Source organism: Bombyx mori, chromosome 19, assembly GCF_030269925.1.
Source record: "Bombyx mori chromosome 19, ASM3026992v2".
Lineage (NCBI taxonomy): Eukaryota > Metazoa > Arthropoda > Insecta > Lepidoptera > Bombycidae > Bombyx > Bombyx mori.
This window is the reverse complement of record NC_085125.1, coordinates 11,525,155-11,551,666: the sequence shown is the minus strand read 5'-3', so window position 1 is coordinate 11,551,666 and position 26,512 is coordinate 11,525,155. Positions and strand designations below refer to the sequence as shown.

Here is a 26,512-nt window from a genome sequence, read left to right as displayed (position 1 = left end):
AGTATATCCCCGTATCTGCTTAATTGAAGATTACTATTATTTATATTATTTAGATACAGTTTCTTTCTACTGTGAATTGTTATAGGATTATTTTTGAGAATTTTTTCAGTTTTTACTTCAACTTTGCATTTGCTTGGATCATAATAATCAAAAAAATCGCGTAAAACTGAACGTCTTTAAGTAGCAGCCAGTTCCCTTTGGTAAAAATGAAATTTTGATCTTTAATAGCCAATCAGGAGAAGAATTTTGTTGTTTACGTTTTATATGCACCAATCAGAAGCGCTCATTTAACTGACATTTTTGGCCCGTTTTCTCTCTGTAATGGAGACGCCATTTTGCAAGCGTCACTTGGCGGCGTGTCTAGTATTGTCTAGTTCCCACATTTTGAGACCTTTAAAGCCGCGGAAAACATAAATATCATTGTTTTGGTGTAATATGTCTTATCAAACGAGTGTAGCGCAGGACTCTTTAGCTGCAGCTCAATTAGAAATGGCCGGTAACCCTAATTCAATAGCTTTACGTCGTCCGTTTGACCCGGTGGCGCACGATTTGGAGGCAAGTTTTCGGCTGACACGATTTGCTGATCTAAAGGGAAGAAGTTGCAAAGTACCTCAAGATGTTCTCGGAAAACTTGTTGAGTCTTTACAGCAAGACTATTCGCAAGCGGATCAAGACCAATTTATGCATGTGGCTATCCCGCGCATCGGCATCGGCTTGGACTGCTCGGTGACACCACTTAGACACGGTGGGCTCTGTTTAGTTCAAACTACTGACTTTTTTTACCCATTAGTGGATGACCCATATATGATGGGTAAGATTGCATGTGCCAATGTTCTTAGCGACCTATACGCGATGGGTGTTACGGAGTGCGACAATATGCTCATGTTGTTGGGTGTCTCAACGAAAATGACTGAAAAGGAACGCGACGTCGTTATTCCTCTTATAATGCGCGGGTTCAAAGATTCCGCTTTGGAGGCAGGAACGTCTGTCACTGGTGGGCAAACTGTCATCAACCCCTGGTGCACAATTGGTGGGGTTGCTACCACTATCTGCCAGCCTAATGAGTACATTGTACCTGATAATGCAGTGATGGGTGATGTATTGGTCTTGACAAAACCTCTTGGTACACAAGTTGCAGTAAATGCTCACCAATGGTTGGACCAACCTGAACGCTGGAACAGAATCAAATTAGTTGTATCTGAAGAAGACGTTCGTAAAGCATATCACAGAGCAATGGACTCTATGAGCAGACTCAATCGCATTGCAGCAAGATTGATGCACAAGTACAATGCTCACGGCTCAACAGATGTAACTGGTTTTGGTTTACTGGGTCATGCACAGAACTTGGCATCTCATCAAAAGAATGAAGTATCATTTGTAATCCATAATCTGCCTGTAATTGCCAAGATGGCAGCAGTAGCGAAAGCTTGTGGGAACATGTTTCAATTGCTACAAGGACACGCTCCAGAGACATCTGGTGGACTTCTAATCTGTCTGCCACGAGAACAGGCTGCTGCGTACTGTAAAGATATTGAGAAACAAGAAGGATATCAGGCTTGGATCATTGGTATTGTGGAGAAGGGTAACCGCACAGCCCGCATTATTGATAAACCTCGAGTCATTGAAGTGCCTGCTAAAGATTAAAAGTAAATGACTTATACTAAAATATTTTAACTAGACTTTGGTAAAGCTGGATAAATTTTAAAATTTTATTTTGACAGCAAAATATATAATTTTATTAATGTTAAAGCAATAAATAACTTCTTTTTTTTTTTGTTGCAAAACTTGTCCATTATCTGAAATCGATATTTTTACCCTCATTATTCAAGTGACTGGTGTTAACTTAGTTAAGGATATCACTATTAAAATTAAGATAATTCCATTAGGTCCTGGAACCTAACCATTTTTTGCAGCTTGTGGACTGTTTCTGCAAATTGTGAATTGAGTATAATTATTAGAATAAAATTATTTTTCAGTCATAATAAGTAGTTTTTTTTTTATTTCACATCCTCCACTTATAGATGTATTATTATTATTAAATAAATTATCCCTCAAATTGGTTATTACAATAATAGCAAAAATGAGGAATCAAAGCCTTAAATTTAGTCATGACCTTACTGAGAAAAGTGATGAAAGTAGAAGAAGTAAAGTAAAGTAAAATATCAAAATGGAAATAAATATGCACTTTAATGGGGTATCTACGTAAAGGAACTTTATAAAAATGCTCATGTGACATTGTTTTCAAAAACTTGTTTTAATTCTCTAATTAAAACAAAACACCTCAGATGTATGTATTATATATTAAAAATAATTAAACATACTTTAAACAACCAATTAATAACCATTCTTGTTTACATTCAAATATTAAACTTTAGTGATTGTATTGGAAATGAAAATTCACAAGAACAGCATATAGAAGAAAAACTGTGCTTACAATTATGGAATTTTTGAGTACGCTTGATAGGGAAATTTTGCTTTCAGTAAATTAATGTTCACAGAATAAATTACATAGGCTTACTACGCAATATACTGCTTTTGTTTTTATCTACAGAATATTATTTCATGAAGAAAATTTTAAAATTTGTTCTTCATAAGACACTATTTTTAGATAATTATTTAATTTATTTACATATATTTCATTAAAAAATTTGTGTTTTTATAGGTTTTTGCAGGCTGTAGACCTTCATCATGTCTACTATCCACTAAACACCATTAACGGTCTAATCTAATGTTTATTGCTTTAAAAAATAATCTAGCAGCTTTCACTGGAGCATGTGTTTCAGTTATATACATAGGGCATGTGATGCAAACCATTTTATAAGATTTGACAATTAAAATTATAGCTAAGAAGGGAAATGTATGGTGCATACTAAGGACCTTTGAAACTAAACAAATGACCCTAACTTTACAATGAAGTCAAACGAATTTTCAGATCTCAAGATCCACGTGCAAATATAATATATATTTTCAAAAGTTAATGAATGCCTGTGAATGCGGAAATTTTAATGTATTCAAACCATTGGATTGAGAAATACCCATAAAATGAAAAAAAGAAACTCAAAATAAGTCGTAGTTTTCATTTTTCCAAATTATAGAGGCTATAAAACCACTGAAGTGTATATGTATTTTAAAAAAAATTTGAAGTAGTGTTTTTGATACTATATCAACATGATTTTATTTCATTACATCATAGTACATTATGGAAAATCTGTAAGTTATACAGGGTATATCAGACACAAAAATATTTTCGAAAATGAGGCTAGTTTATGTTCAAGTACCTAACTGAAATTATAATAGATAATTAAATTAACTGAAATAAATAACAATGAGTTTTACTAATGTATTTTACTTTGCACTTAAAACGTCAGAAAAGCAGCTAACCTGCAGAATATAAGGTTTCCGGGAAAAATCGAAAGCCTTTGCCTGCCTTCATGTAACGTTGCACATTTATGAAATATGAAAATATAAAACATTTAGTTACTACCATAAGAATCTTTTAATATACTTTATTAAAGTACTTAGTACATTTTTTTACATCTTGTGTTGTATCTTCAGTTTTAATATTACTTTATTATATTCTTTCTTATTTTGCATTAGGGCTGTTTGCTAGAAATTAATGTTTGAGTTAAGCTTGTCATTCCTTTTTGTCTGTGTGCAATAACATACAAATAACAAAATGGTTAGCTTTGAAAATGCGATTATTTTTCGTTAACATTGAATGATCTGTGTACACCCTGTATTTTATAAAATTTTAAATATGCATTGCTGAACAGATAACTTGCTTATTATTGAATATTTCAATAGGTGTTCATAAACAAAACTTATAATGATACTTGCTTTGCCTGTGCTTATTGATTTTCTATGATTAGAACATTTAATAACAATGTTTACTGCTAATATATTGAACTTTTACAATTAAATCCCAAAAGTCACTGAACCAGTGAATTTCACAAATCAATGTACAGTTTGATCTAAAATTGTGGAATATTAATGTAATTATGTGTACAACATACACTCTGCAAAGTTCACGAATTAAACACAAACTTATTGTGAGTGCATTGTCGGGATTTCAGTTGATTTGAGAGCTTAGACAGGGCCTCTTGCGTTGCTGACTATCTTCACCATTTTGTTCTATATGTGTCTGATCACGTTTCTTTGGAGAATTGTTGTTCTGAAAAAAGGACATGTTTATTAGTAAAGTTCTCATAAAATGCTGTGATGTCAAAATAAAATATACTAAGGTTTAAAGCAATTCTTTCATGTTCACTAAAAATATGAATTTAAAAACAAATTAAAATTATAATATCTTTATTTTATTTTACATTAATTAATAATTAAAAAAAATTGTTGAAACTAGGTTTGTATTGATAAGCTTACTGCTAATTAAAAAACTAAAGCTTGATTAAATAACACAGTTAGCACATTTTTACACTAATTAACTAAAATTGAACTTTATGTACCTTGGTCAAAATTATTTTGAAAACACACTAATTCACCTTTAAGCTGCTTCAAAGTTATTAATTACTAAAGCTTTGCACTTTGAATTTTTATTATAATTTTCGGAAGGAATATCCATTAGTTTTGATGTTAAGTTATTATTATAAAAAACTTAATAGGTATGTTTTGTACTGGAATACTACTGTGTGTGTAGAGTGATTTTTACTGGCTTCTCACGAGAGAGACTTTCCCCTGTGGCAGTTTATTGTTACCTACTGGGACACTCTGAATACTCATCATAAGCCTATGTGCAGCAGTGGATGGTCTGTGGGTTGATGGTGATATACTCATCCCTTTAATAAGATCTTATGGTAGCTGGTAGCTACCCTCCATTTCTGACGACCCTGCATATATCATTATTTTTAATTATGTTGTATGTATAAATTACCTTTTTCTCCCATTGCTGGTGTAGGTATCTTAATAGTATGTTTGTTTTTTGTGTTACAATAACTGAAAATAAAAAAAATTGAATGATTAATCATATATTTGAAGTTGTTGTGGGGTTCATGACAGTTGGTGTACTCATATTGAGTTATGTGGCAATGCCTGTGTTCAAATCCCAAGGGAGGTGCAAATTTTTCTCTTGAAATACACACTTAGCTATATCATGAGAGAAACCTCAAATACAGAGGTAATATATTTAACTGGGCTCCAGTAACCATTTAACGTCAGATGTGCCATTAGATTATTCACATGCCCACTATGCAAATAAAAAAACATGACACCTTCAACACACCTTCACACAAAATAAGATTTGAAATATTTAAAAATAGTTTATAGGAGAGAGCAATTAATGTTCAAGTTATCTCTGAAAATTCATTATTTCATTTAGTCACAAGTTCTAAAATTTAGAAATTCTAAATTTTCAATTTTAAGCTAGCTGACCCGACAGACTTCGTAGTGCCTCAATCGATATATAAAAGACCTACAATTTTGTATTAAATAAACTTAAAACAAACAAAAAGAAGCTGTCTGACGGGGGACACATTAAAGGAAAAATAAAATTGTTATTTTTATTTAATTCTGAGCATTTTCATATTTATCTACCTTTTAAACCTTCACTGGACTTCCACAAATAATTCAAGATCAAAATTAGCCAAAACGGTCCAGCCGTTCTCGAGTTTTAGCGAGACTAACGAACAGCAATTAATTTTTATATATATAGATAGAAGGTAGGTAGATAAATGTGGTCTTCCTGTATAGCTAAGAGGTATTGTTATAGATATGTAATAACAATGAATTCAATTTAAAATCGTTAATATTTCATGCAACTTCATCACACACTCACATCGACAAGTTTTAACTCGTTTGCAAGAGGAAGGGCTAAATATGCCCAGCACAAAACATTCTACACTTAATTTACCGTTTTCATGTTATATATAATCTGCAATTAGCAACAATTTAACAATTATTAGGTTGATAAATAAGTTTCCCATGCAGAAATTCGTTTTGGCACTTGCAACTATTAATGTAAACAGATCTGTCCATTCTGTTTTAATGTAAATATGGCTATTTAGTGCTTTAAATTAGGCATTTAATAATACAGGAGTAAAAAGGTACTCAACTTTGTTCAGAAGGTATGTCCTTAGTGGGTAAATATATAGATGGCCTTTTAGAGCAATTTCTAATCCCGTGGTCCGTATTGAACAATGTAAAGTTGTTCGCGTCGTAAGACGGAAGATCCTTCAAGAATTCTATCACCGACTGCAATAAATACAATTTTAATTACTACATTTCGAAGGAAAGTTACCAAGGATCTAACATGGAGTACTTGCTTCACTAAAATTGGGCTCTAACGACTAATATAATATATTTACCATAGTGAAAAATGTGCAATATACATTCGTTACACTTCTGTTCCCAATGATAATAACGTTAACCTATAATGAAAAAGCACGTAAGACTTATGAATGTAAGAAACAAGGTGAATCAAAAATCAAAATTAGTCTAGCATGGTACAACCACAATCAGTGTTTCTATACTTTGACCACAGAAAGTACACACAATTTAGTCTATGACTGATTCATGAGTTCTCCAGACGGGATTGTTCATAGATTATACACTTAAGGATTGTTCATGAGTCACTGAGGGCCGCTATAAATAAAACTTAAAACTACCGTATTTTGCGGTAAATAAAAAGAAGACTAAGACATAGAAAGAGTTCCTTTTATAATGCTGTGTCACCAAAACAAATTTTAAGAAATCCTTTTGCCAAAAAAGTCTTACCATATTACACCACCACAATCAAGAAAACTACCGATGCTTCTTACTGTATGGAAATTGATGATAAATATACAAAACCACAATTACTGAAAATTGTTAAAAGCAATAATGCTTGGGCTGATACAATACTATAATGCTATTGATACCATTTTAAAAGAATTGTGACACAAAATGTTTTGCGTTTAGTGACATTACCCTTATTTTACACACATTACACTAAAACTTTAAACTTAAAAAAATTGTCTGGAATCCAATTAAAAACTATGTCAGAAGTAAAACATAGAAAACTAGCGAGATAAATGCGAGGATTAAGACCGATCGAAAATAAAAAGAGAATTAACGGTGTCTTAAGATCTGGCAATATGTTGTCCTTTCTGTTTCCGACGAAATGTAGCTATCAATAGATAGTTAAAAAAATACAGTACAGTATTCAAATATTTCCAGTTAACACTTCTGTAGTCCATGACCACAAAACCTTTAAGAAATTGAATTTTCAGAAGCTATAAAAATGATACTTAATATCAAACACGACAGAATTAAGTTAACAAAACAATCAAGTTAACTTGGACAGGGATATAAACTGTTCACTAAATAATTCTTCTCAGATAAAGAAAGCACTAATAGTGATGAAAATATGATTAATGACGATTACGTATATCAACTAGGCACAGAACCCAATTCTGGTAAAAAATTAACGTCTGTATTTTCTTGACCACAGCCATAGATTAGATGCATATTAGCACGATATTTCCTAAATTATTTTTAAAACCATAGGAATTGTTGATTCTGTCAAAATTAGATAAAATTTACTGGAATTGATTACTCTTATTTACCTCAAAATAAAAATACTTTATTAACAGGTATCACTAACAGCCCAACTACGCCCCCCTATTCATATCATTCAGTCAATTGCTAACTAAAATATCCAGTTTTAGATCGTTATAGTAGGTAGTAGGTTTAGGTATAAGTATTAGATATAGATACATAGTTATGACTTAATTATATGATTAGATAGCTGATGCATAACGGAGCTGAACTGGTTCAAACCACCTGTCTATCAACAAATTGCGTCCGAACGATATTGAACAAAATTAAGGCAAGCCGGGGTATAGCATTCTGTGTTTCACATGGAAGGCTTCTCTTCCGCCACTGAATATTCAGAATATCTTGAAAACTCAATAAAAAATCACGACTGAGCCATTTAATTCATCTACCCATCCTGGTAAATTTGCAAAAGCATTGACCTTAAGCAATATTTCATCCAAAAAAAATTGTAATTCCGCGGAACTGTTCCAATTTCTGTTCAAGTTCTGTTTTCAAATTTTGAATTCAGTAGTTGAGAAATTTTTAGCTAGACAAAATGTATAGTCTTGTTAATAGTAATTTTAATAGAAATTATAATCCAAGTGGGAAGCAAAACGCATTATCAGATATTAAGCGACTGCTGACGTGTCGCGATGTACTTGCACAGAAAAAAGCTTGCGTATGCATCGCTGACGTCATAGCTCGTTACAACAAAACATCAATGGAAAGGGCGCGAATGATTGAATATTTATTGGAAAACGACATAACAGTTTTCCTGTGCGAAGCTACATCAAACTTAGATTTTGACTTGTTTGTTTCAATTTTGAACTGTATTCGCTTATTGTGGACCACGAGTAGATTTTTTTCGGAGGAACACGCCGCTCACGCCATGTCCGCTGTAGTGAGGAACTTGGCGCATTACGCCAGCATTGGACTCAAGCCAGCCGTTGATTCTTGTCTTAACTTTCTTGACGATTTACTCAATGGGTATGTGTTTTTTAATTTACTTTTGAGATACTAAGTATGTCCTACCCCTTTGAGGAGTATCTAAATAATCGGCGCTTTAGAGCAGCGCGCCGCGTACTGCCTTACCTCGTGTCGACTGACCCCCTACTGACTGACCGCGGTAGGCAGCGGCTCGGCTCTGCCCCTGACATTGCTGAAGTCCATGGGCGACGGTAACTACTCACCATCAGGTGGGCCGTATGCTCGTCTACCTACAAGGGCAATAAAAAGTAAAAAAAAAAACATTGGCTTAGTAATAGCGATTTAGTCGAAAAATAAATATAACCCTCCCTATTGTGCCAACCCCGCATATTGTGAGGCTGACACCAACGCCGTTTTCCTTGTTTCTGTCATAAAGTAGTCATTTAATTTTCTCTATGGGACAGATGTTATACACAAATGCAATTAGAAGTATGAACAAGGGCGGATCCAGCTTTGGCGCCAGGAGGGGGTCACATAGTCAAATTTAGATGCGTTCGTTCCCAAACGTTTGCCATTATACAAAGTTATTATATTATATTAAATTAATTAAATATTGAAGGTATGTAGTTACATAAAATCTGTATGGTGACAAAATATATAAATAAAATCATTATATTCAATTAGTGGTCCACCTAAGTCCTGGACCCAGCCCAGGGGGTGGTCATGACCCCCGTGACCCTCCCCCTGGATCCGCCATTGAGTATGAAATAATGTAATATTACGCAATCTGTATTAATAACAGTGAAATACTGTCCGTTGGTAATTGCATCACTTAAGAATGCCTGGATCGATTTGCGAATTCTTAATATTAATTAGGTAGCTATAGTTGAGGTTGAAATGAGGTTCAAATGGAGAAAAATAATTAGGTAATTGGACAAGTCATCTATTAGGTCAGCTACCAATTAATAAAACCAAATAAAGTTCTAAAAAAGTACTCGCAAAATTCCTTTTTTTCATGTAAGGCTTACTAAGGATCGGGGTCAGTTAAAACACACAATAAATAAAACTACTTTAAAATTTATTCATAAACATATATTCTGGAATATTTCTTTCTAGGAGTTAGGCATCCTTATCCGCTGTTTAGAGAGAAACGAGAAAATACTTCAATTGTCCACTATAACAATTGAATGTGCATAAAATCATGCTTGTTCTGTTTAGTAGCAGTTAAGTAAAGATGGCAGGCCATATCTTACATAATCGTACTCATAAAAGTTTCTTTTTTTTATTGCTTAGATTGGTGGACTAGCTCACAGTCCACCTGGTGTTAAGTGGTTAATAAAGCCCATAGACATCTACAACGTAAATGCTCCACCCACCTTGAGATATAAGTTCTAAGGTCTCAAGTATAGTTACAACGGCTGCCCCACCCTTCAAACTGAAACGCATTACTGCTTTACGGCATTTCTGGTGGGCAGGCAGGGTGGTGGTATCTACCCGTGCGGACTGACAAGAGGTCCTACCACCAGTAATTATGCAAATTATAATTTTGGGGGTTTGATTTTTATTACACGGTGTTATTCCTTCACCGCGGAAGTCAATAGTGAACAAAAAAAAAAAAATTGTTGCGTACGTATTTTAACACACAATCACAGATCCCCGTATCTGCAGAATTCGAGAAAGAAATACGACTAGTTATTATTATTAATAATTATATAGTTAAGTATCGGACTGATCATAGCCCATCTGATGAAGCGTTGACCAGAACTCGTGGTCACACACACCACAATTTGAATAACACTACTCATCTCAAGATATAAGATTGAATTCTCAATTCTATACAGCTATAAAGCTGTCAAACGTCGTCCAACATAATCATGTACTCTAAACCCTATACTCTTAAAATATAGAAAAATGTGGATGGTAGTTTTTCCATCTAACACCAGCAATTTTTTTGTAACTCAAAGTAAATTAATATTTAGATTGAATTTCATTACGTTTCCTTAGAGTATTATTTTTCAGCTGTGTTTTTAGAATATTATTTTTCTTTACAGAATTACACAAAACAAGACCGCAGCCCCTCTATCTCATCAAAGCGCTTACAGTCTTGTCCAGCTCTTAGCTTGTTTTAACGCTTTACCTACCCACATCAGTTCAAACCCAAACAGCATCTTATCCAGCGCTTTAGTGCTGCATGCCCTAATCTCCTACCAACCAGAGGACATTATTATAAAGAGTTCTACCGCGATAATACTAGGCGAGGTTTTAAAGAAGTGGTTTCAAATTTTAATAGAGTGTTTGAATCGCTCTTTGTTGATCGATAATGGACTTTCTGGAATGTTCTACGTTGTTTTGTGTCAACTCGGTTTAGATGTTTTAAGGTGAGTTCGCGTAGCCACATTTACAATGTAAACACATTTTCATGAACATACCATACCGAAAATTTTAAGGATGCAAATCTATACGTATGAATAAAATGTTTCCGCCCGTAAATGCATATGAGGGCATATATGGTGTGGTATGGTACTTTGGTAAGAAAAACCTTATGATAAGTGCTTAGCGTTTCTTACGGATGAGGGTAATGCCAGGGGCAGCCAAACTGCTGCCTACTGCTGAGAATTCCCCTTAAATCTCTTTAGAAAAAGGACATGGCATAGCACCTTGGAAACACCGCGGAACCCCAAAAGCCCACTTCTGCACAGATTCAAATAGAAGTAGACCAAGCTTTTGTCCACTTGTGTAAAGCATTTGTCCAATATTGAAGTATCGCTTCCTTCTTTTAAAGACTCCCAACATTTCAAAAGTTTGCTTGGCTTTACCTTCCGTATGACTCCGACACTTAACATTGCTTGAAATGTTGATCCCAAGAATCCTAACGCTTGCATGCAACTCCCAAAGATTACATCAGGGTATTGCGAAGCCAGTCCAAAGCGGTCTTTCTTCGCATTGAACGCGATTTTTTTTGTCTTTCTGTGTAACTAATTTAAATTCATCTCATTCGGAGACCAATCCCCAGAGAGTACTCCTCTTCAGATATCTACAAGTTTGGATCGTCTCTAATGAACCATGTTCAGATTTGCTTTACAAATTTTATTACAAAATTTATATATATTTTTAGACTTCAAAAACCTCTATGTAATGGAAGTCCAAAGACGAATTTCGTACAAACCATACTAACAGATGAACAAGAGTTGAACTCATTAAAACAGAGCGCAATGGAAATGTGGGATAATGCTGTGCTAGTCTTGTCTGAACTTGTTGCCTTCACAAAGGTACGCTTCCGTATATATCAGTTGAATATTTATTGGGGTAGATGAGCTCACAGATCGCTTACTGTTAATAATCGTTTAAAAGTAGGCGGGCTGTGAGCTCATGTCTAAATACTCTACTAATATTTTTTTTACATAGATGAGTGAACGATTTTTTTTTATTGCTTAGATGGATGAACGAGTTCACGGCCCACCTGATGTTAAGTGGTTCCTGGAGCCCATAGACATCTACAACGTAAATGTGCTACCCACCTTGAGATAAAGTTATAAGGTCTCAAGTATAGTTACAACGGCTGCCCCACCCTTCAAACCGAAACGCATTACTGCTTCACGGCTGAAGTAGGTGGGGTGGTGGTACCTACCCGTGCGAACTCAAGAGGTCCTACCACCTTAAACTCAAGAAGTCCTACCACCTTAAATTCAAGAGGTCCTACCACCTACCAAAAATAGTACAGCCAATAAGAAAGTGTGTCAATAAACACATTTTCTTATTGGGTGTACTATTTTTTTTGAATGGCAGACGGCAATGTCGAAACTATTTAATGATAGCGGTTACCGTCGTTCATAAACGCCAGCGAATTCAGGGATACAAGACGTTGATGAATCGCTATAATACATACCAGATGGATTAGCCCGTTCTCTTCATCAAACATCTCATGCATGACACATCATTGACGTTTTCAACTCACCGTGCAAATACGTTTCAACATGTATAAGTTTTGAAAAGAAAATAAATTAGTATTCCGTGATCACAGAAATACGTATTATAATGTTTTTTTTATTGCTTAGATGAGTGGACGAGCTCACAGCCCACTTGGAGTTAAGTGGTTACTAGAGCCCATAGACATCTACAACGCAAATGCCGCCACACACACTGAGATTTGAGTTCTAAGGTCTCAGTATAGTTACAACGGCTGCCCCGCCCTTCAAAACCGAAACGCATTACTGCTTCACGGCCACAGATAACTCCTTCACGGCAGAAATAGGTAGGGTGGTGGTACCTACCCGTGCGGACTCACAAGAGGTCCTGTCACCAGTGATTACGCAAATTATAATTTTGCGGGTTTGATTTTTATTACACGATGCTATTCCTTCACCGTGGACCTTCACAGTCAATCGTGAACACTTGTTAAGTACGTATTTCAATAGAAAATACTAATACTTTTTTACATAGATGAGTGAAAGATATGTCAATATACACTCTTTCTTAGTGGGTGTACTATTTTTTTTGAATGGCAGACGTCCATGTCGAGACTATTTAATTATAGCGGTTATCGTCACTCATAGACACCAGCGAATTCAGGGACACAAGATGGATTAGCCCGTTCTCTTCATCAAACATCTCATCCATGACGCATCATTGACGTTTTCAACTCACCGTGCAAATACCACATGTAAGCAAGTTCTTGATAGAAAACAAAATAGTATTCCGTGACCACAGAAAGACATTTTAAAATGAATCTTTAAATAATAATGATAAAACGATATAATGTGACCGATTTTACAAAAAATATTTATTATATTATAAGTTTTGATCTGGTCTTAAAAAAAACGTGTTAAGAATTCTATTTCTATAAAAATTAAAATAAAACCTTTCGTATTTTATAAAAATCTAATTTAATAATTGATCACTTCTAGGACCATCTAAATCAATTGTCCACCGAAGAGTACAGCGTATTCCTGAAATTTCTTCTAAACTATTTCTATGAGAGTAAAAACAGTGAATCTCTATCTGATTTCTGCGACATGCTATTCACGAAAGGATATTTAATTATACTACCCAAAGTTCAAATAGATAGGTATGATTCTATTAGTACATTAATTTAGTTGAGGACTCCCTGTCTATATACCTAGGTAAGAAGTATGACATTTGTTTTGCAAACATGTCCGCCATACTTGACTCCTATTCCCAAATTATTTTTACGATGAATAGATGGCATCGTATTAAAGAAGTTTTTTTTGTCTTTATTGCTTCGGTGGGTGGACGAGCTCACGGTCCACCTGATGTTAAGTGACCACCGGAGCCCATAGATATCAATATCACAAGGTAGATCCCGCCACCTACCTTGAGATATTAGTTCTAAGGTCTCAGTTTTTACAGTGCAACAGCTGCCCCACCCTTCAAACCGAAACGCATTACTGCTTCACGACAGAAATAGCCAGTGTGGTGATACCTACCCGTGCGGTGTAACCAGCAGTTCCTTAGGGTTAATTTGAGGCATGGTTCAAAGTCGCAGCTACGTTTACGTTTTAGTTCTCGTGACTAAAGACTATGAACTGCCATCTGTCGATCTGTGATCAATAAATAAAACAGAAAATTAAATATAAAATGAGTGGGGATTTCTACAATCGCACCGCCCGCAACCACAGTAGAGTTCATCCATACTACCTGGAGCCACTGCGGTTCTCCAAAGCGCGTTTCCAGAGATCTTTTTTGCCACGTACCATCCGGCTTTTGAATGAGCTCCACTCCACGTTGCTTCCCGAGCGCTATGACATGTCCTTCTTCAAACGAGGCTTGTGGAGTGTATTAAAAGGTAGTCAGCGGCTTGGCTCTGCCTCTGGCATTGCTGAAGTCCATGGGCGACGGTAACCACTCACCATCAGGTGGGCTGTATGCTCGTCTGCCTACAAAGGCAATAAAAAAAATTGGAACTAGTCTCTGATCTGGATTTACCTACTGTGGATTTTGAGGGCGCTATCACAATCTCAGTTTTATCATTTCAGAAACGACGCCTTAGTGCGCAAAGTAAGCACTCTTATACTAAGCGAGATGCTGAAAGTATTGTCTGATAAATATCTGAATATTGAGAGTCAGAACGGGCCATGTGCCAAAGACATACATGTGAGTTCGAACAAATGATTTCATTATTCATTAACGATTCTTTGTTTTTCTTTTATTTGTTTTTTTGTCTATGTTTCGTGTTATAATCATTATACCTTAAAAACAGTACAAGCCGCAGCCTTCCCCGCTCTTCCCAAATTATCTCTAACGTACCCACATAAAATATTACTAACCTAATACATTCGTACAATTAGACAAGATTTACTAAAATATTCTGATACTTTTATAGTCGGGTAATGACGGATTACAAATACCCGTGCCTTGTTAACTTGCAGTCAAATTTACCGTTTTCTTTGGTAATGAACTTGCGTTGAAGATTGCAATTGGCTGTGTATTACAGTACTTTATTGTTCTTTGTTGAAGTTAAATCGTATAGTATGCACCGGTCACCGTCCTCGTCGAACCCGTCGCTCACAACGAAGGGCTCGACAAGCAAATTAACCCATAGACACAGCCCACTGAGCTACTCGCCGGATGTTCTCAGTGGGTCGCGTTTCCGATCCGGTGGTAGATTCTGCGAAGGACTGCTCTTGCTAGGGTCAGTGTTAGCCACACTTCCAGTTTGAGCCCCGTGAGCTCACCTACATGTTAGGGTGAAGCTGAAATAAGTTCTCAAGACTATCAGCATAGGTAGGAAAAAAAAAGTATGCATAATATGAATATAAGAGGTTTCTTAAAGCTCTTGGATGCTGATGAACTGGAATTAATATCTAATATATAAAATTCTCGTGTCACAGTTTTCGTTGCCATACTCCTCCGAAACGGCTTGACCGATTTTGATGAAATTTTTTGTGCTTATCCGGTATCTATGAGAATCGGCCAACATCTATTTTTCATCCCCCTAAATGTTAGGGGTAGTCCACCCCTAAATTTTTTTCTTTGATTTTTAGACAAAATTTTTAATTTCTATTTTTTTATGATACATCATACAAAAATACATCCAATCCTCAATTTTCACCCTTCTACGATCAACCCTTATTTTTTATTGGCTAATTAAAAACTTTAAAATGTTTTGCGAGAATTTTGTTTTCATTTTGTCATGACGTAGAATAAAAAAATTCATATTACTCTGAAATTTTCACCCCTCTACGATCAACCCCTATTTTTTATTTGTTAATTTATAGACTTTAATTTTTTTGGCAAGATTTTCATTTTTATTTTTATTTTGTCATGAATTAAAATAAAAAATCTGATGTTAGTCTCAATTTTTATCCCTCTATGATCAATCCGTATTTTTTATTTGTTAATTATAAACTTTAATTTTTTTGGCAAGTTTTTTATTTTGTTTTGTCATGACTTAAAATAAAAAAAAATCATATTACTCTTAATTTTCACTCTTATACGATCAACCCCTAATTTTCCATCCCGATTAATATTTTTTTAATTCTATGCACAGATCCGCAATAAGGTTGCAAGATGGCAATCAAATATTATAATTGTAGTACGATAAATTGTTATTCAGAGTTTATAATTTCAATTTCCTTTAATTATGATTTATTTAAATTGAATTTGATCTCCCGCCCTCGCCGGTCGATTACTGATCAACTATCAATCGATCAGCTATCCCCGTCTGGTGTCACCACTCATCCAGCAATCATCACGTAATAGGGATGAGGACGAAGCCGGTCTCCTGTCTTACTTTTTTTTTATGGAATTTTATGACCTGGTAACTGAGACCTTTAAGTCATGTCTTATTTTAATTTATATTCATATTTTTATGAAAAATTATATTATGAAGTGAAATGAAATGAAGATGATTAATTTGAGACGTTAATCAACTGGGATGAAATTAAATGAAATGAAATGAGATGAAATATAATCTCAGTAAAGTGGTGGTCATTTACTAAGATTTTTTGAGTGGACTTTTTGGAGGATCCCGAGAAGTTACGTCCAGCGGCTCTGTTTCATTTTCCCACATTTGTGCACTCTTACAGATATTAAACAGTTAATAAACCACCATTATTACATATTTAAACCCGAAGAAACACTAAATAGACAAAATAAAACAAATCACACAACTTCACTCCTCGCGTTCCCGCCAAAAAATCCCTGTCTTACTCACTATACATCATAGATTATACACTCAATATATTTGAGAGCTATACAATACTATACATTATTCAACCACGTTTTTTTGGTTTTATTTGTGTATTAATAGCATGTTCAGTAGGTCTGAGAATCGGCTACTATCTATTTTTCATACCCCTAAGTGAAAAGGGTTGTCCACGCCAAACATTTATTTTTTATTTTAATTTTTTGGATATATGTTTTTTGTTTATAATGTGGTATTATATGGTTAAATGAGGTTTTTTTTCTACAGTAGAATTTCCCTAGAAATCTTATTTAAGGCAACACAACGTTTGCCGGGTCAGCTAGTTAGTATATAATATTATAGTAAAGAAAAGGCAATATTTTAAGAACTTTTCTCTTTGACTATACAGTATATTTTTTCTTCAAAGAAGACAGAGAAGGTATAAATGTTGTGTCCGAACAAAAAAATTTCCAGATGAAAATATCCACAAAGTGCCAAATCCTTGTTCCAATTAAAAATTTACTAACTAATTATGTATCTATCTCATCTACGGTCGAATTACACTTAGATCAACAAAAGACACGGGGATCCTAATTACAATGCCAGAACAACGAAGCATTCTTTATATGCGATCAACTATTTTCAGATGAGTCTAGTAGAGCTACAATACGGCATAGAAAAGCCTCATAGTATCGGAGCTCAATTACAGAAGTGTCAACCTTACAGTCTACTTATATACATCTACTTCTACTGCCAGTCTTCAGAAAAGTATCAAACCTAATTTCCATTATTCATTTCACAGCATTTAAAAAACAAAAACGTTTTGTTTTGAGAAAAAAACACTTCAATTCGTTAAATCTAATGGTTATGGACTAAAAAGGACGATTTTCTATAATTTTCTATAATATGAAATTAATATACCTACGTGTTGTAACTATTCCCGCGCAATGTATAACATTTTAACATTGATGCTTGGATACATTTCGAGAGTGTTGTGGAACAACCGTACGATAGGCTAGATGAATTATGCACAATCACAGGCATCAATAATTTAATGTATTCAAAAGTTTTTTTTTAATTGCTAAGATGGGTGGAAGAACTCAAGGTCCACTTGGTGCTAAGCGGTAACCGGTCCCCATACACATCAACAAGATAAACGTTGACAACCACCTGTAGAGATTAGTTATAAGTCTCAGTTTTTACAGTACAAGGGCTGCCCCACCCTTCAAACCGAAAAGCATCACCGCTTCACGGCAGGAGTAGGCAGGGTGGTGGTACGTTCCGGGGGGCTTAATACGCGCTACCACCAATAGACGCCCTACCATAATTTGAAGTTTTTTTGACTACATATCGACGCTTGAAAGGCAAACGTAACTAAGCGACAATGCGTGAACTTAGACTAATTTAAAGTTGAAATACCTAAAAAAAAACAATTTTAAAGAATCTAGCTGTTATGATGTTATGTTAATGATGTTAATAGACTTAGAAATAATTTTTTTTTGCGCATCGAATATGGTTATTGCCTATCATTTATGTACAAATCAGTTATTGTCGCTTAGTCACGTTTGCCTTTAACCAAACGTCAATATTTTTTTCCAGTCCAGGAGAAGCGACAGCTCCCCTACTGCCGTACCTAGTTGAGCACGTGCTCCGTCTGCCTAAAGGCTTCAAGCCGCCTCCGCACATCATAAAAGCGTTATGGCTTGTTTTTGCTGTAAACACATCAATTTTTTAAAACTTTTAATATTATAATTTGTATTTTATAATGGCTATTTTTTGGGACAGGGTGATTACTGGTCGCCCTAAGGCCAGATAGCGAGCAGGGGCTCCGCCAGATGGGGTGAGATTTGCTAACAGCTGCCCGCCTCCGAAGGAGACCTACCAGTCCAAGGGGTAGCTGTTTCGCGAGTGAATTTACCACCGGATCGGAATCGCGATCTACTGAATGCGGAATCTAAATAGGCAGACTCGGGTGCATTCGACATAAAAAAGAGACATTACAAAATTTAATTGGTTGTATTGTCAAATTATTGTTCTTATTGGTGATAATAGCGAATAAACTGACGACAAAAAATTTTGCACAATTAATCTAAAAACAAGACAGTTAGTTAATCTACATTTACGCATCTGCTTAAATGCAATTTCTGGAAACAACAAAATACTCGTGTCTTTTATTTTAGTACCATTAACTAAAAAAAAATAGTTTTGGTCATTATTGAAGGCATAATATTTTTAGATGGCGACAATATCGAACGGCACTCTGGATTCCCTCGAGGAAAGGGTGTATTTAGAAAAAGCTATTGACAGGTTTATTGTCATGCTACAACCGGATCCTTCAGTGTATTACACCCATAACCCGGCTCTATTGCTTTGGGCGTTCACATCTCTCAGGATCCCGGATTATGTCAAGTTACATGTTGTAAGTAGTTTTACCTTTAAAATCCGGTCTGTCTGGTCTTAATCTTAGTCAATGCCCTTGTCACTTAGGAGGGTAGTATAGTATTTTCTTCGGATTACGCGAGTCGTTGGTTTAATTAAAATTACTTAAACGGTTTATTCGTGCGTTTTTTTTAATTGTCATTATATTATGTGCTGTAGTTCAATGTCACGGATGACGTCAGTAATTCATAAATGAGACGGTCAGCAAAAGTGATCTTTGATTAAGTTTGCAATGTTACATACAAAGTGTGACTCATCTATAAACAGATCCAAAGTTATAGCTTATTTGATTAAATATGATAGAATATGGCAGAGCAGTTATGGCATGTGGAGTCCTTAATTATTATAGCTTTGAAACTTATTCCCCGTTATTCGCGAATTCAGGGTTGGCCCACGCAGTCGTTAAGTGGGGTTTTGGTAATGTTCTTTACTTGATCGGTCCAGCTTATGGGGCTTCGTCCACGAGGTCTTTTACCGTTGACCCTGCCCTGAACAACAAGTTTCTCAATAGACTGCTTTCCATGGCGATACGTGTCCAAAATATCAGATATTAATACAGCGTGGAAATAGTTAACAAACTATATGAATATTTAAGTAGGCTTAAAACAGAACAGTTAAGTACAATTTCGTCGTCTGTTTGTCGATGGTTTTCTTTATTGTTCAGACGGTTGGACGTGCTGGTGCTAAGTTACCGGAGCCCGTAGACATCAACAACATAAAATCTGCCACCCGCCTTGAGACGTGAGTTCTAGGCCTCAATTTATAGCTCTACCACTCTTCAAACCGGAACGCATTAATGCTAAAATGTAACTATACTAAGACCTTAGAACTCATGTCTCAAGGTGGGATTTACGTTGTATATGTGTATGGGCTCCTGTAACCACTTAACAGCGGGTGGGCTGTGAGCTCGTCCATCCATCTAAGTAATAAATTAAAAAAACTCAGATAGCAAAACCGATTAGCAAACAAATTCATCTTTGTTTTTTTTAACCTGTTGATACCGATCATGATATTAGAGCGATATTATAAAATTATCATACCGTCATCGGTATTTAACGCGTGTGGAAATATTCAAGTTAATCGGACGTCTTCAAGTCAGCGAAAATGACTTTCAAAGATTCCGTTGCACACATAAAAAAGCGTATCTAAATTAATTACAAACATCTCAACGTTTTAGTTATCCCAATGGTTATTAACTGAAGACAGCTTCCCGACTGAGCTAACAACAGAACCGACTCTACCGGAGTTGTTACTGAACGTTCTCGTACATAAAAAAGACTCTACAATAGTAGAGAACTGTGTGAAGGCTCTACGAATGTACGTTGAAAATGAGGGCAGTATCGAAATAGCCGATCTCGTTTGGTCCATGTTACCTGACGTATTATCTAAGGCTTTGATCGATGAGTGTTGTTTAGGTAAATAAAATAGAATAACTAAAAACTTATTTTAAAAATGAACATACCATCATCATCATCATTCTCCTGTCCTTCTCCCAGTCACCTGGGGTCGGCGCAACATGTCTTCCCCTTCCATACTCCTCTATCATATACCATTTCTTCACTCACTTCCCTCTTACACATATCGTCTTTCACGCAATCCATCCATTTCTTCTTAGGTCTACCTCTTCCTCTATATCCTTCCACATTCATAGTTAACACTCTCTTACCAGCCTCATTTTCATTTCATCTGATCACATGTTCAAACCATCCCAAACGCGCACTTCTCAGCTTCTCTGTCACAGGTACCACTTTCAGACTTCCTCTAACATATTCATTCCGTATTCTATTAATTCTCGTTACTCCACAACTCCATCGCAACATTCGCATCTCTGCTGCATGCAATCGCCTTTCATCCGCCATAAAAATGACCATTAACATTGACAAAAAATAGGTCGACATTCGAAAATGATCCATAGATATTCGATAGCCTGCTCGTGAATATAGACTTCAGGTATACTGAGAAGACTGATGGTTATAAGAAACCTATCATCTCTTGGATCAGATCACCCCTCGGACCTCCGATTAGTTTTTGAGTTAGAATGCGATAATTAACTCTTAAGAATAAGCTCTCAATTCCTTAACACATGAAGTGTTTCAGAATACATATATGTTTTGGAACGTATATTTGTTCTAAAAAGTCGATTTGGATGGGGGCCGTAAGGGCGTAAGTTGATAGTAGGATTTATGGCGAGCCCACATGTATTAGGACTAACATCCTTCATATTTTTGTAACGACACATTCAAGCTATCGGATTTAAAGGGTCCAATATTATTAAGATTAGGTCTCATGTCTCAAAGATGGTCTTAACGTTATAAACAATGCTTATAGACTCCGGTAACCACTTAGCACAGGGTGGGCCGTGATCTCGGTTGTTCTATGTACAGCACAGAATGTTTTCATTTATTTTATTGATTGTTGGACGAGCTCACTGCCCACTTTGTGTTAAGGTGTTACCGGAGGCATCTATAACGTAAATGCGCCACCCACATTGAGATATGAGTTCTAATTAGTATAGTTACAACGGCTGCCCCGCCCTTCAAGCCGATACGCATTTCCTGCTTCACGGCAGAAATAGGCGGGGTGGTGGTGGACTGTGCGGACTCACAAGAGGTCCTACCACCAGTGACTGAAAGAACTTGTGCAAAAATATCTTGTGTAATGCCTTCATCGCAGCCCCTCAAATCTCAAGTCTCTTACAGAGTCTAATGTCTGCTATTTATTGGACTTCGCCACGTCCGCTCTCCCCTCGGAGCTGGACCAGACCGGTTGCGTTAAAACAGCAGTACTGCTCTCAGCACTGTACTCGAACAACGATTCCGACTACGACTGTCGCTATGAATACGCTTGCTTGAAACTGTGCCTGTACCTGTTAGGGTTGGCAAACAATCAAAACGATAATCGAGGTAGAATGTTTTTTTTAAGTGCTATATACGTATATAAAGTTTTTGTTATTTCCTTAAGACGGTTTCGCTCGTATTTTTTTGATATATGAATTTAAAAAAAAAAAACAATAATAAATTAAATTTTGTAGTCTTATTATCGTAAAGACCTTTGTTTGTTAAATGGTAATGGCAACTCTTAAATATCCTAGAATACAGTCTTTTGGTGTAAAGGTATTATGTAAAGTACATAATGTCATAAGTAAATGAGGACGTGAGTGGATGAAGAGGTTAATTACCGTTTTTAAGATTTTTGAGTTTTTACATTGAATGAAGGTGTTATGTGTCTATAAACCATACATTTCCCACCTTACATTGTCCAAATTGTAACAGCTCTAGTCCCATTTCCAGTTTTATTAACGTACGTAAATCGCGAGGGCTTCCTTCCGCGAGTTCTACTAGCCACAAACAGTAGAGACGATAAAGTTGCTTGCGCGTCTCTACAATTGCTCTCGTACATAGTACATTACTTCAACAAGAACAATTACCAGGTAAAGTGTTTTCATTATCACATTCATTCTTCGCTAATTCCATTTCTGTTTTAAAGGGAAAAGCGTGATAATAATTACAACGTCGTTGTCAAAACAAAATCTGTTATGTGCACTTTTTGAGATTTTTGCTTTTTGAACTTTTCGTATAGTTCACAGCCCTATCTACCGTATAAAAAAAACTGTTATATAGCTTTAATATTTATCTATAGTTTTCATTTGATATAGTTCTTAAAAATTCAGCTTCATATATAATAAAATTTTGTACGAAAATGTTTTTACTCGTTAACTCAAAATAGAGTTTTTGCACATAGCAAATTTTGGTTTGACAGCTTAATGGGAGTTACTATCAAAATATGTACCAAGTATCTGTTTATCTACAACATTACCTAATATTTATTTATTAATTGTGTTTTATATACGATAGTGAAATAGCCGTAGTACAACTGGGACTTCGACCTCACGCCTTGAGATGGGTCACGGCATGATCGTTTCCCATCTACTCAATAAACGAACAAAATTTACAAACAGTATTTTGTTTACAGCCAAAAACGTTACTACAAATAGAATCGAATTTTATAATAAATTCTCTAAGGAAGGACTGCAATAATGAGCGCGGGGCTTCATTGTTGCAATTAGTCTATATGGTACTGAACTCTGGGGTTAACTCACCGTTGTCGTTGGCACATGAGCCGGGGCCGTGTGAGCCTCAGCAGTGGAGCGCGCTCAGAGCTCTGATGCTGAGGGTCCAGCTGATGCTCTGCAGTAGGGTTAGTTCATTTATTTTTATTAAAACGCTTTTTTTTCTTCTTTTTTTTTATTGCTTTTATAGGCAGACGAGAATACGGCCCGCCTGGTGGTAAATGATCACGATTTTTTACAACAAAATCATTTTTTCTTACACTATTTTTAATTCAAATTTATGAAAATTTATTTTCTATTTTTTAGTCGGATTTTCTATAAAAGCGTATTTTGTTAGCTTTTTTAAACTATTATTTATTTATTTATTTATTACACTTCATGTAACATTTACATTGGCGGACTTAATGCCTTATGGCATTCTCTGCCAGTCAACCAAAGGTAGTGTAGAGTAAATAGTGGAAGGTGCAATGAAATTTATATTAAGTTATTAGTACATACACGAAATAGTATATATATACATATGTACACAATCACATATAAATATACATACGCACATACATACATACAGTATTAAAAGGAATATATTAGTAAATTTCCTTAACAAATAACTTCATCTTAATAAGTTCATGACGATTCCGCTAACTTTTCCAACAGCATTCGCCGAACCCTTAACTTGAACGCGCACCGCTTAGTAATAGTCCTGTAATAGTTACATTTTTTACTTTAGGTTTGAGGGCTATCAGCGGCAGCGACTTTGTCTCTATCGTTGACGTGACCAACGATGTTCAGTCACAACTAAAGCGGTTGTTAAAAAAAAAGCTACCTAATAATACCTACTTTATATCACTTTTCAGATTCGTTTCACGTAAAATTCTCAATTCTCAAAATTTTCAATTGTGCTATATATTTTAAACAAAGCTTTTCATGGCTCTCGATAAAAACTATTCTCAAACGAGGTCTATTGAAATGTTTCTGATCTGATAGCCTACTGCTTTTTTTTTCCACAAGTATATATTAGATTTTAGATTTAAATTTTTTCAAACATTCGTTCATAGGAATCAAAAACTCAAACATCAGCCGGCTGGAAAACGTTAAGTACAATATTCAAACACGCAATTGTCACTAAAAACGACACTAAATTAGTGGCGATTTTAACGTCACAACCCTGGACCCACGTTCTAATACAATTTCAACTGACGCAGAACACGACCATAGAGTTCTTAACGTTCGTACAAAACTGGCTGACTCTACTGAAGATCACTTTAAAGAAGAGCCAAGACGAGAAAAAAATTCACCCGAACAGACAGAGTCTGGTGATCAAAACTTTGTTAATGATCAAGAAGAATACAGTCGATGAAGATGACTTGAAAGAAATAAACAATAAAGTTCTGGTTGTCGTTAAAGATATTTTAGAAGAATCGAAAGTGAGAATTAGAAAGAACTAATCATCGTGAAGAGCACAAGTTAAATTTGAACTTAATAGTCGACCTAATTGTTTTATTTATGTTTCAAATATGTTTTTGATTTAAATACAATCACAGTTCGAGCAATAGAAAAGAAAAGATATTTGGGAGCCGCTGGAACTCCTGCTCAGGTCCATTCAACATAAAATGGTCTTTAAGTTCATCTATTCCCGTTACAGTAATAAAAGTACACAAATACAAACATACTTGATTCAAATTGTTTTTATTTTAAATAAATATGTGCTGTCAATCTGTCGAAATTCGTCTACGTCATAACATTATCTGTCACATTATTAGTTTAAAAGCTATATCACATTGTTAGCGTACGAGTAATTCTTTTTTTCTTTTTTTTCCTACCTATGCTGATAGCCTTAAGAGGCTATATCAGCTTTACCCTAGCGTGTAGGTGAGCTCTCAGGGCTCAAGCCGGAGGTGTTGCTAACACTGACCCTGGCAAGAGCAGTGCTTCGCAGAATCTACCACCGGATCGGAAACGCGACCCACTGAGAAGATCCAGCGAGAAACTCAGTGGGCTGTATCTGTGGGTTAATTCGCGTCGCTTGCGACAAAGGGTTCGGCGAGGACGGTTACCGGTACTTGAGGTATCTAAAAGCACCGTTAATGAATCGGGAGAATCCACGATGACGTGGTAATTCTCTGTATTAAGACTTCCAAATAATAAACGTTAGGACTTTTTTGCTTTTTTTTAGAAGATTATATATATGGCCGGTCGCTAGACCTTTATTTAGGTCAAATCTTATATTTTCTTCCGAAACAAAACGAGTTAAATTTGAGATTTTAATCTATTGGAATGAAATAAATCGAGAGGAGATGAGATAAAATAAATTCCCAGTAAAGTTGTGTTTATTTACAAAAGGTAGTTTAGTGGTTTTTAGAAAAAATCCACTGAAAAAGCTAAGAACTCGAGAAGGCACGTCAATCGACTTTGTTTCATTTTTCGACATTTTCACAGATACTAAGCAGTTAATTTAACCACTTTTATTACACCTAAAGAAATACTAAATTCACGAAATTAACAGCTTACTCAAATTCGTTCCTTGTAATCTCGCCAAAAAAGCACTGTGAATATCTGCATTTCATATTTAAAATACAACTTTATGGTTCTGAAGTCACAGTTTCAACGCCTGCACGAAATTCATACTCGTGTTATGAAGATTTATTATAAATGTTTTATCAAAATGAATTATTATTATTATTTATTATTTAGAATCTGGTTTGCAATAAATGAGATAGGTAATTCTCAAATAAAACCCACAGATATCACGACGTGCCTGTTGTCATCAATTTTGAGTGATGATTCTGCGAAAGGGGAGTTATTTAACGGCTTTCCCACTTAGCAAACCGGAATTCATTATTGCCCCTAAGCAGAAAGCTTACCCGTGCGCGAAAGCATATCTATTAAGTGGATATAAAATTTTGCATAATGTTCCTCTATATCGTTACACATATAAATATAGAACTATGTATTGTTTTGCTGCGTAACTCGTCTGCAAAACTATAATACTAATTAACTTTCTATTTTAACGATACATAGTCCAAAAATTCCGGAACCACTTTCCACATCGCTTTCCAAAGGACGAGAGAAATTATATCGCAGGGGCATATGTCTGCATACGCCAAGACACTTGTTTCGAATAGGAATGAGACTGGAAAGCAAACAATAGATATCAAATTATTTTACTGACAGACGTGAGCTATGTTTTTATCTGTTAGACTAATATAATGTATTCTACCTACTTAAGCACACACAACGAAGCCACCGAAGATCTGTAGTTATTTAACATTGATTTCTTAGTGAATGAATATAGTGTTTTTTTTATTAATTGTATAGCTTCAATCTAAAAAGAATTTAAGTGTGCGTATTTTTAAGAAAAATCGATAATCGATAAAACTAAGTCTGATTAAATCGTATATAATAAAAATTTG

The 26,512-nt window shown here is 35.4% G+C and overlaps 4 protein-coding genes across 5 annotated transcripts in view; 2 read left to right on the top strand and 2 right to left on the bottom strand.

The window, feature by feature from the left end:
• The window catches only part of LOC101739626 (dnaJ homolog subfamily C member 13), a 468,160-nt gene that overhangs the window by 302,794 nt on the left and 138,854 nt on the right, over positions 1-26,512 (bottom strand). The gene's annotated exons all lie outside the window — the stretch shown is intronic.
• Sps1 (selenophosphate synthetase 1) lies at positions 180-1,982 on the top strand. Its single transcript, NM_001043923.1, is given in 1 exon segment — positions 180-1,982. A coding segment is annotated over 1 exon segment (1,209 nt). The 5' UTR covers positions 180-435; the 3' UTR covers positions 1,645-1,982.
• LOC101744207 (DET1- and DDB1-associated protein 1) lies at positions 2,282-6,677 on the bottom strand. The gene is made up of 4 exons (XM_012694628.4): positions 6,315-6,677; positions 6,063-6,201; positions 4,886-4,947; positions 2,282-4,171 (listed from the first exon to the last, which is right to left on the bottom strand). Exons 1-4 carry the CDS (start codon positions 6,315-6,317, stop codon positions 4,070-4,072), a joined length of 306 nt encoding a protein of 101 aa, XP_012550082.2. The 5' UTR covers positions 6,318-6,677; the 3' UTR covers positions 2,282-4,069.
• On the top strand, positions 8,049-24,782 carry LOC110385972 (uncharacterized). The gene is made up of 13 exons (XM_038017831.2): positions 8,049-8,511; positions 10,503-10,829; positions 11,567-11,720; positions 13,356-13,516; positions 14,445-14,562; positions 17,241-17,362; positions 18,194-18,308; positions 18,831-19,013; positions 20,211-20,448; positions 21,733-21,936; positions 22,324-22,463; positions 23,006-23,230; positions 24,158-24,782. Exons 1-13 carry the CDS (start codon positions 8,081-8,083, stop codon positions 24,545-24,547), a joined length of 2,808 nt encoding a protein of 935 aa, XP_037873759.1. The 5' UTR covers positions 8,049-8,080; the 3' UTR covers positions 24,548-24,782.